A 12,059-nucleotide genomic window follows, 5' to 3' on the forward strand; every position below is an offset into this window, starting at 1 on the left:
TTCTAAACTCCATCGAGTACAGACATCGAACGCTGCTCATACCTTAACCCAATCATTTTTGGGATCATTCTCATAAACCTCCTCTGGAGCGTTTCCAACGCCAGCACATCCTTCCTCGGATATGGGGCCCAAAATTGTTCACACAATCCTTGCATATTCAGCTAACTTCTGAAACAGAATACATTACATGGACTGTGGAAGTCCTAGAAAGAAGGTTGTACAACAAACTTATGAAGTACACAAAATTGCTGGGGAAACTCAGCGGGTGCAGCAGCATCTATGGAGCGAAGGAAATTGGTTGGGCGATCGTTTCGCCGAACACCTCCGCTCAGTCCGCAATAACCTACCTGAACTCCCGGTGGCTCAGCACTTCAACTCCCCCTCCCATTCCCAATCCGACCTCTCTGTCCTGGGTCTCCTCCATTGCCAGAGTGAGCAACAGCGGAAATTGGAGGAACAGCACCTCATATTCCGTCTGGGGACCTTGCATCCGTATGGCATTAACATTGAATTCTCCCAATTTTGCTAGCCCTTGCTGTCTCCTCCCCTTCCTTAACCCTCTAGCTGTCTCCTCCCACCCTCCCATCCGCCCGCCCTCGGGCTCCTCCCCCTCCTCCCCTTTTCCTTCTTTCTCCCACCCCCCATCAGTCTGAAGAAGGGTTTCGGCCCGAAACGTCGCCTATTTCCTTCGCTCCATAGATGCTGCTGCACCCGCTGAGTTTCTCCAGCAATTTTGTGTACCTTCGATATTCCAGCATCTGCAGTTCCCTTTTGAAAACTTATGAAGTAGACAGGATAGGGGGCTGTCCCACTTGGGCGACCCAATTGGCGAGTTTAGAAGACTTTGAAAAGATGACATGTTGAAGACCTCCTTTGACTATGTTGAAGACCTCCTTTGACCTCCTTCGACTATGTTGAAGACCAGCTTCGACTAGCTACGACTAACTTCGGGAAAATTGGACACCGAATAGTGGAGAGTGAAGACTACCTCGTTCGATCTCCTTCGACCTCCCTTCGCCTATGATAAGACTATCTACGACTACTTTCGACTACCTGCGACTATCTTCGATTACCTACGACTAACATGCCAACCTACTATGACCTACTACGACTAAACCTAAGAGTAAAAACAATATCGATTTTTTCCATGGCGACCTTTTTTTAACGTACTTAAGACCACTCTCGAGCATGAAGGAGCATGAAGGAGAGTTAATAAGACCTCCTACGACCTCGTGTCAACCATGCTGCAAGTATGAGTCGAGGGCAAACTTGCCAGAACTTGCGGATTAGGTCGCACAAGTGGGACAGGCTCTTAAGATTGCTAATTGGAAATATTTTCTGTAAATTTTTTAAGTCCAGTACTCCTTGCTGATAAGTTAATCATGTACTTATACTCCATCTATTGGCAATAGTGTGTAACTGCATCTGTTGCATTGGCAATATAAAAATAAACCAATGCTAAACAAATTGTAATCCGTGGTAATGAACTAATGACGGTTAGGATCCCATTCGGATATATAAAAATCTGTGTTTTTTGTATTTTGTGAGACCCTGTAATGTTCTGAGAAAGCAGTTTGCAAGGTGTCCTTGCTTCTCTTCAGACTTTCTTGATGCCTTCTGTCGACTTATGTTGGTGTTTGCTTTCATATTAGTCATTTCCGTATGATAGTAAAGGAAGCCGCTTTTTAAACCTATTAAGTAAAGAACAATCCCTTTCCATGACTCGTTTTCCCTGTAACCTATTCTCCCCACATTGCCATCACCTAATTTACACACAAGTATAAAATTAACTTACCAGCATGCATGTTTTTGAGATGTGGGATGAAACCAGAACATCCAGGAGAAACACCAAAGACATATAGGTTTCATAATTGGCTTTGGTAAAATTGTATTTTGTCCCTACTGTGTGGGATAGTGCCGGTGTACGGGGTGATCGCCGGTCAGTGCATACTTTTCAATCAAGCTAAGTGGAACTCCATGTCTAAATCCACTTTAAGCTATCCAGTTGTTAACCTGCAATGGCTACTTGTCCTATTCACGGGCTGTTACCTAATATGTCCCTTAGATACTTTCTAATACTCATTTAATACTACCTCTTGAAGACATCATCCAAAATCACAATGATACACACACTGACAACGCCCAGCTCCACCTCGCATCAACCTCTGAGGCGGCGCAGTGGCACAACAGTAGAGTTGCTCTTTACGGCACTAGAGACCCAGGTTTGACCCTGACCACAGGTGCTGAATGGATGGAGTTTGTGCGTTCTCCTGTGACCGCCTGGGTTTTCTCTGAATGCTCCAGTTTCTTACTACATTGAAGACATGCAGGCTTGTAGGGTCATTGGCCTCTGTAGATTGTCCCTAATGTGGAGGATAAGACTAGTGTATGGGTGATCATTGGTCAGCGCAGACTCGATGGGATGATGGACCGGTTGCCACTCTATCTCTAAATTAAACTGAACAAAACTATCCTGTCCATTCTGCTCTCAAGTTATCAAACCTTTTTGTCTGACATCCCGTACTGAGTTAGTAGAAATTTTCCTTCAGGATAATGTTGGGAAGACCACAACCATTTATTTTGGTTCCGACTATAAACTGTTCCATAACCTTGCAATGAAAAGAGATTGTACATAATTATTTTTCACTGCACGTGAGCTTCCAGCTATACCAGCATGTCCTTTGAGAAATATAGAACATAGGAGCAGGAGTAGGCCATTTGGCCCTTCGAGCCTGCACCGCCATTTAATATGCTCATGGCTGGTCATCCAGAATCAGTACCTCGTTCCTGCTTTCTCCCCATATCCCTTGATTCTGTTTGCCCGAAGAGCCACATCCAACTCTCTCTTGAATAGATCCAGTGAATTGGCCGCCACTGCCTTCTGTGGCACAGAATTCCACAGATTCACAATTCACAATTCTCTGGGTGAAAATGTTTTTCCTCATCTCAGTCCTCAGTTTCATGACTCTCAGCTTTCACCCCCGTAGTAAAGATGAATTATACCCATGTCTCAAGCTGTATTTCAAATCGTCATCCGAGCTTTTATTTCCTCCCAATCTCCTTGGACCAAGATTGGACTCTTCGGAAATATAGAAGTTGGCAGAACCTGGCGACTCTCTGTATGCTGTTCCAGAAGAGGATCTATTATACTCGCATATAGTATGATTTATAACTGGACAGCACACAGAACAACCATTTCACTGTATTTCTTCCAGGTGACAATAACTATTGAGGTAATCCAAATATTCATCTAATATTGAGTCATTCAAAACTGCAATGAAAACTCTAACCAACTCCTATTCATTTATCACTTTATTGAGCTACATTGGTTGGTGATTCAGACATTTCTCACTGTAAAACTACTGGGACCAATACTCTTTGTCGTTTACAGTGCCCTCCATAATGTTTGGGACAAAGACCCATCATTTATTTATTTGCCTTTGCACTGCACAATTTGAGATTTGTAATAGAAAAAATCATATGTGGTTTAAGTGCACATTGTCAGGTTTTATTAAAAGGTATTTTTGTACATTTTAGTTTCATCATTTAGAAATTACAACTGTGTTTATACATAGTGCCCCATTTCAGGACACCATAATGTTTGGGACACATGGCTTCACAGGCGTTTGTAATTTCTCAGGTGTGTTTAATTGCCTCCTTAATGCAGGTATAAGAGAGCTCTCAGCACCTAGTCTTTCCTCCAGCCTTTCCATCACATTTGGAAACTTTTATTGCTGTTTATCAACATGAGGACCAAAGTTGTGCCAATGAAAGTCAAATAAGCCATTATGAGACTGAGAAACAAGAATAAAACTGTTAGAGACATCAGCCAAACATTAGGCTTATCAAAATCAACTGTTTGGAACATAATTAAGAAGAAAGAGAGCACTGGTGAACTTACTAATTGCAAAGGGACTGACAGGCCAAGGAAGACCTCCACAGCTGATGACAGAAGAATCCTCTCTATAATAAAGAAAAACCCCCAAACACCTGTCCGACAGATCAGAAACATTCTTCAGGAGTCAGGTGTGGATTTCTCGATGACCACTGCCCGCAGAAGACTTCATGAACAGAAATACAGAGGCTACACAGCAAGATGCAAATCACTGGTTAGCCGCAAAAATAAGATGGCCAGGTTATCTTCATTGAAGATAAAACTGCTGATGGTAGTAGCATAATGAATTCTGAAGTGTAAAGACACATCCTATCTGCTTAAGTTCAAACAAATACCTCAAAACTCATTGACCAGCAGTTCATTCCACAGCAAGACAATGATCCCAAACATACTGCTAAAGCACCAAAGGAATTTTTCAAAGCTAAAAAATGGTAAATTCATGAGTGGCCAAGTCAATCACCCAATGTGAACCCAATTGAGCATGCCTTTTATATGCTCAAGAGAAAACTGAGGGGGGGGTTAGCCCCCAAAACAAGCATAAACTAAAGATGGCTGCATTACAGGCCTGGCAGAATATCACCAGAGAATACACCCAGCAACTGGTGATGTCCATGAATCAAGCTGTCATTGCAGGCAAAGGATATGCAACAAAATACTAAACATGACTACTTTCATTTACATGACATTGCTATGTCCCAAACATTATGGTGCCCACTATGTCCCAAACATTATGGGGGGGGGGGGGGGAACAATGTATAAACACTGCTGTAATTTCTACATTGTGAAACCAAAATGTATAGAAATGGCCTTTATTAAAATCTGACAATGTGCACTTTAACCACAGGTGATTTTTTTTTTTAATACAAATCTCAAATTGTGCAGTACAGAGGCAGATAAATAAATGATGGGTCTTTGTGCCAAACATTGTGGAGGGCAGTGTATATCCACAATTTGCATGAGACTGAATAAGGAATGTAGGAAGTTGTGTAGGAAGGAACTGTTGATGCTGGTTTATACAAGAGATAGACACAGAATGCTGGAGTAACTCAGCAGGTCAGGCAGCATTTCTGGAGAAAGAAAAAAACGTGATGTTTTGGTCAGAACCCTTGTTCAGACTCTTGGTAAACAGGTTAGTAAGTTAGCAATTGACACTAAAATAGCTAATCTTGGAGGTAGTGAAGATCATCACAAATTGCAGCAGGATCTTGATCAGCTGGGTAAGTGGTCCGAGGATTGACAAATGGAGTTTAATTCAGCTGTGTTTTGGGAAGTCAAACCAGGGTAGGACATTTGCAGTGAATGATAGGGCCCTTAGGAGCATGGTAGCACAGAACGACCTGGGAGTACAAGTACATAATTCCCTGAAAATAGCATCAAAGGTGGACAGGAGATTTAAAAAAAACGTATGGCCTGTTGTGGCTGTACTTGGACTATTGGGTTCAGTTTTGGTGACCCTGCTATGAGAAAAATGCCATTAAGATGGAAAGAAAGCAAACATACTTTTTTTCACGGTTGGGGAATCAAGAACCTGGGGACATAGGTTTAAGGTGGACCTGTACGAGATAGTCCAGCTGTTGGCGGTTGTGCAGTAGCAAGCAGAAGCAGAAGGTGAGATTTAATTATTAAGATTTAGTAATAACTTGAGGGCCAACTTTTTCACTCAGTGGATGGCGGCTATATGGAATGCACTGCCAGAGGAAATAATTGTGACAGGTATAGTAATAATATTTAAAGATATTTGGTCAGGTAGATGGATAGGAAAGGTTTAGAGGAATACAGGCCAGATGTGGGTAAATGTGCGAGGGGACATCTTGGTCGGCATGGATGAATTAGGCAAAGGCTTGTTTCCATGCTACTGTATATGACTTGATTCTATGACTCTACTCTTCGCTGTTTTCACACTTCCCCATTATCTTACCATTCCCGTTGTCAATGTTACCTGATTGTGCATGCAGTCCAGCCTCGTGAATTCTCGACCTCAGCGTTTCCATGTCTCTATGTCACTTTCCTCCAATAAGCCACTCCTTAAAACATGATACAAAGTGTTGGAGTAACTCAACAAGTCAGGCAACATCTTTGGAGGATGCTGCCTGGCCCGCTGGGTTACCTCAGCACTTTGTGTCTTTTCTTGTAAATCAGCATCTACAGTTCCTTGTGTTTTTCTTAAAACGTACCCTTTCAACACTGCTGTAAATCGTCAATGCTAATATCTTACATTTTTATCAATTGCGTTGATAACTGGCATGTTTTGAAGGTACTGAATAAATACAAGTTGTCATTGTTGGTTAAAATTGCAGAAAAACATTTTATCAATGAAATGGGTTCTGACATTTATGATTGTCAGATTTGCATTTTATTTTATCAATGTGCTCATTCTTCTGTTGCTCAAGATAAAAGATAAAAATGATACTGTAGATTTTGTAATGGCTTATGAAGTTCGTAATTTTGATGATTCACTGTTTAGCTTACTCAGTACAAGAACAGCACTGCTGATTATCCAGACTGATTAATTCATTTTAAGTGAACTTTTTCATTTTAAGTCATGAATATTTTCTTAGGGAATCATTAGAAGCAAGAATTTTGATTGTGGCTATGGGGAAATCTGTTTTGCATTTTCCCCATTTACACTGAATTTCTAATTTCTTATCTGGGATGTGCTTATTTTTCAAAAATAAGAGGGCTCTCATAATGGAGAATTGATAATTTCTCCACTCCATTCACCCATATGTGAGATTGAGTACCACAGGACCAGGTAGTGGCAATATACAGAAGCTCCAAAGAGCAAGGGAACATTTGCAATGTTGCCTTGTGATGCTGCCATTTCCAGCACTCTGCACATCTGAAACAAATTAGACACTAAACTTCATTCAAACTTTGGGAAAATCATGTTGTTGGTCAAACTAGAGATGAGCAAAGACTATCAAATCTTCAAGGAGGTTACAGTATGTGCAGCCACAGAGAGAGCCGATCATTAATCAATTGGATCCAGTTTCAAACCAAAATACGGGGATGACAAGGAAGAACATAGATTAATGGGTGCCATGTTGTGTTACCAGATAATGCCATAACATATTAACAGCATTACAAAATGTTGTGTATGTATACTGTCAGTATATGGCATGTATAATCTTTGCTTGCAGAAATGCATGGAGAACACTTATTTACTGTAACATCCATCAGATATGTAACTGATATGAAGAGATTACACAATATATCTGGAAGGGACACAAGTTCTGGAGTAACTCGTCGGGTCACACAGCATATCTGGAGAACATGGATAGGTGACATTTCAGGTCGGACTCCTTTTTTAGACTATCACTTCAGAGATATAGGAGCGACACAATGGCGCAGCGGTAGAGTTGCTGCCTTACCGTGCCAGAGACCCGTGTTCAATCCTGATTATGGGTGCTGTCAGTACGGAGTTTTTACGTTCTCCCTGTGACCCCAGTGCTCCGGTTTCCTCCCACACTCCAAAGATGTACAGGTTTGAAGGTAAATCGGCTTTAGTAAATATTGTGAATTTTCTCTAAGGTATAGAATAGTGTTAGTGTACAGAGAGATCACTGGTCGGCGCAGACTCAGTGGGCCGAAGGGCCTGTTTCTGCGCTGTATCTTGAAAGTCTAATGTCTAAAGTGAATATTACTTAGTTTAACAGGGTACACACAATCTACACCTCAACACCAGCCATTGAGCCAGTGGATCAACTTTTACACTTGCACCAAACTGCAACTTGTCATATGACTCTCACTCACCCTGACATTCTGACACCCTGACCCTAATGTGGTCATTTGGCTTCTACTTGATTGTATCACTACGACCTGATTCAACCACCACAGTGGGTTTCAATTTCTCTCCAACTTCTGAGCGAAGATATTGTTTCTATAGTTTATTATTTGTTTATTTGATGACTGTGTTATATTTTTGCTACCTTGTTCTGGATTCACCAGCAATGTGAAACAGTTTTGAACATCCATCCAATCAGTTTCTTACATAATTTAATGGCTTGATTTTTACCTGACTTCAAATCTGCTTAATAACTGCTTAACATCTGCTAAATAAAGTATCTTGAAAGAAATTAATTGTATTTCTTTAATAATTTGACATAATCTAAACTTTTAAATTCATTAAAACACAAAGTGCTCGAGTAACTCAGCAGTTCAGGCAGCATTTCTGGAGGAATTGGATAGGTGATGTTTCGAGTCAGGACCCTTCTTCAGATTCGAGTTGAAGTCTAACTCTAGTCTGTAGAAGGGTCCTGACCTAAAACATCGCCTATCCTTGTCCTCCAGAGCTGCTCCCTGACCTGCTGAATTACACCAGCATTTTATGTTTTACTCAAGATTCCAGCATTTGCAGATCCATGCATCTCCATAGAACTTAAATTGTTATTTTAACTAATGGTAAATTTATAAATCTATCTAATGTTTGGAGAGAAAATGCCATTCTTTAAAATGAAATAATATTCAATTATTTTCAAAATATCTTTCAGTCTTGGAAGGGTTCTGCAAATAGCCTTCGAAGTGCTGGAAGGACTGGAATACATGAACAGACATGGAATAGTTCATCGAGCACTTGCACCGCACAATATTCTTCTGAATTGTGAGGTAAGTCAAGGATAATGTTTCTCTTGGGCAAGTGGCTGAAGGGTTAATGGGGGAGCACTTTTGGATCAGTCATCATAGTTTTATTAGGTTTTAACTGGTTAACCATACAGGCGACCCCCTGGCGACGTCGTGGGTGACAGCCTGCATGGTCGTGAGAGGTCTCCTTGTCACTCAAATAGTCATAGATACATAGAAAATAGGTGCAGGAGTAGGCCATTCGGCCCTTCGGGCCTGTACCGCCATTCAATATGATCATGGCTGATCATCCAACTCAGTGTCCCGTACCTGCATTCTCTCCATACCCCCTGATCCCTTTAGCCACAAGGGCCACATCTAACTCCCTCTTAAATATACCCAATGAACTGGCCTCAACTACCTTCTGTGGCAGAGAGTTCCAGAGATTCACCACTCTCTGTGTGAAAAATGTTTTTCTCGTCTCGGTCTTAAAGGATTTCCCCTCTATCCTTAAGCTGTGACCCCTTGTCCTGGACTTCCCCAACATCGGGAACAATCTTCCTGCATCTAGCCTGTCCAACTCCTTAAGAATTTTGTAAGTATCTATAAGATCCCCCCTCAATCTCCTAAATGCTAGCGAGTACAAGCCGAGTCTATCCAGTCTTTCTTCATATGAAAGTCCTGACATCCCAGGAATCAGTCTGGTGAACCTTCTCTGCACTCCCTCTATGGCAATAATGTCCTTCCTCAGATTTGGAGACCAAAACTGTATGCAATACTCCAGGTGTGGTCTCACCAAGACCCTGTACAACTGCAGTAGAACCTCCCTGCTCCTATACTCAAATCCTTTTGCTATGAATGCTAACATACCATTCGCTTTCTTCACTGCCTGCTGCACCTGCATGCCTACTTTCAATGACTGGTGTACCATGACACCCAGGTCTCGTTGCATCTCCCCTTTTCCTAATCGGCCACCATTCAGATAATAGTCTGCTTTCTTGTTTTTGCCACCAACGTGGATAACCTCACATTTATCCACATTATACTGCATCTGCCATACATTTGCCCACTCACCCAGCCTATCCAAGTCACCCAGCAGCCTCCTAGCATCCTCCTCACAGCTAACACTGCCCCCAAGCTTCGTGTCATCCGCAAACTTGGAGATGTTGCATTCAATTCCCTCGTCCAAATCATTAATGTATATTGTAAATAGCTGGGGTCCCAGCACTGAGCCTTGCGGTACCCCACTAGTCACTGCCTGCCATTGTGAAAAGGACCCGTTTACTCCTACTCTTTGCTTCCTGTTTACCAGCCAGTTCTCTATCCACATCAATACTGAACCCCCAATACCGTGTGCTTTAAGTTTGTATACTAATCTCTTATATGGGACCTTGTCGAAAGCCTTCTGAAAGTCCAGATATAACACATCCACTGGTTCTCCCCTATCCACTCTACTAGTTACATCCTAGAAAAATTCTATAAGATTCGTCAGACATGATTTACCTTTCGTAAATCCATGCTGACTTTGTCCAATGATTTCACCACTTTCCAAATGTGCTGCTATCCCATCTTTAATAACGGACTCTAGCAGTTTCCCCACTACCGATGTTAGACTAACTGGTCTGTAATTCCCCGTTTTCTCTCTCCCTTTTTTAAAAGTGGGGTTACATTAGCTACCCCCAATCCTCAGGAACTACTCCAGAATCTAAAGAGTTTGAAAAATTATCACTAATGCATCCATTATTTCTGGAGCTACTTCCTTAAGTACTCTGGGATGCAGCCTATCTGGCCCTGGGGATTTATCGGCCTTTAATCCATTCAATTTACCCAACACCACTTCCCGACTAACCTGGATTTCACTCAGTTCCTCCATCTCCTTTGACCCGCTGTCCCCTGCTATTTCGTAGCGTATTTCTGGCCGCCGCTGAATTTTCAACATGTTGAAAATTTTCGGCGACCTATGACGGGTGCCGGCAGTCGCCGAAAAAGTTGTGTAAGTGGGACAGGCCCTTAAGTCTTCTGAGGAAGTAGAGGTGTTAGTATGCTTTCTTGTCAACATTGTCGATATGGTTGGATCAGGACAAGTTGTTGTTGATATTTATGCCAAAAAACTTGAACATCTCTGGAACATCTCATTTCAGCACAATTGATACAGGCAGGGGCATGTACTGTACCTCGTTTCCTGAAGTTGATGACTAATTCCTTTATCTTGGTAAAATTGAGGGACAGGTTGTTGGCTTAACACCATGTTGCAAAGCTGCAATCTCCTATGGTACTCTGTCTCACTGTTTGAGATCCAGCTCACTATGGCGTTGTCATTTGCAAACTGGTAAATGGAGTTAGAGCTGAATTTGGTTGCACCTTCGTGAGGGTGTAGGGAGTATAGTAAGGGTCTGGGAACACTGACTTGTGGTGTATTGGTATCTGGAATTTTTGTGGAGCATGATTTGTCGCCATTTCTCACTGATTGCGATCTAGGGGTCAGCAAGTCAAGTATCCAGACGCTGATGAAGGTGCTAAATCCTAGATCTGGGAGTTTGGAGATGAGTTGGGTTGGAATTATGGTATAGAAGGCAGAGCTATTGTCAATACATGGAAATCTGGCATAAGTATCCTTGCTATCCATACGTTTCAGGAATAAGTGTAAGGCCAGGGAGATGGAGTCTGCCATGGACCTGTTGCATTGCGTTTCTGGAAGGCTGGAGTTGACGTGTGCCATGACCAGCCTCTCGGAGCATTTCATGTCAGGCCTACTGGATGACTGTCATTAAGGCAGGCCATCTTACTTTTCTTTGGCATCGGGATGATAGTGGTCTTCTTAAAGTAGGTGAGAACCTCAGCTTGGTGTAAGGAGAGGTCCACGAATACTCCTGCCAGCTGGTCTGTGCAGGTTCCGAGGACGCAGCTGGGGACTCTATCCAGGCTGTTTGCTTTTTGTGGGTTTGATCTTCGGAAGACCAATCTGATGCTGAAATTGTGATCATGAGTACAGGCACACTCCCAGCTGGTGATGGCATTCCACTGATGTGGGAAGTTGTTTGCAGATAAAAGGTGGTCTGGCAAGTGGGACAGCTTTTAAAGATGCATTTGGGTGAGTTCAAGGATAATATATATTTCTGTTAGAGTGAAGGGCATCCATGAAAGAGGAGCCGTTTCAGGAGTGTCATTGTCCAGGCAGCACCTTTTAAGATGGTCAGTGTGGGGCACGCAGTATTAGCCACACATTTTTGAAACTTGTGCAATTCTCGTTTAAACTTAGCTGACCTCAGTCGTCCTCATGATCAATCTTTCATGGTGTGTGGTGATAAATGAGGGAAATTTGCGTTTGATCAATTCCAAATAGATCAGATGGAACCTGTACTCATACCTCACATTCCTTTCCAGAACACTTAGTACTTTTTATTTCAAGCATTTAAAAATATACTAGACCAATTGCAGACCCGTTGGGTCTGTTCCCCCAAGGTATGGTTGCGGGGGAGGGGGGGGGGGACTGGGGGGAGGGCGGCATGCAGCGTCACACACACTAACTACCCCCTCGCACACACGCCCCCCTTGATATATTAATATTATTAATTTGCTCCTTTTACCCCATAACCACTGATGC

At 42.4% G+C, this 12,059-nt stretch overlaps 1 protein-coding gene across 1 annotated transcript in view; it reads left to right on the forward strand.

The window, feature by feature from the left end:
• tbck (TBC1 domain containing kinase) overlaps window positions 1-12,059 on the forward strand; it is a 264,109-nt gene that overhangs the window by 36,239 nt on the left and 215,811 nt on the right. The window contains exon 4 of the mRNA XM_033022118.1: window positions 8,386-8,500. Within this exon, the coding sequence (XP_032878009.1) occupies window positions 8,386-8,500 (115 nt within the window). The remainder of the gene's footprint in view (window positions 1-8,385; window positions 8,501-12,059) is intronic.

This window comes from Amblyraja radiata, chromosome 1 (assembly GCF_010909765.2).
Source record: "Amblyraja radiata isolate CabotCenter1 chromosome 1, sAmbRad1.1.pri, whole genome shotgun sequence".
NCBI classification, from domain to species: Eukaryota; Metazoa; Chordata; class Chondrichthyes; order Rajiformes; family Rajidae; genus Amblyraja; species Amblyraja radiata.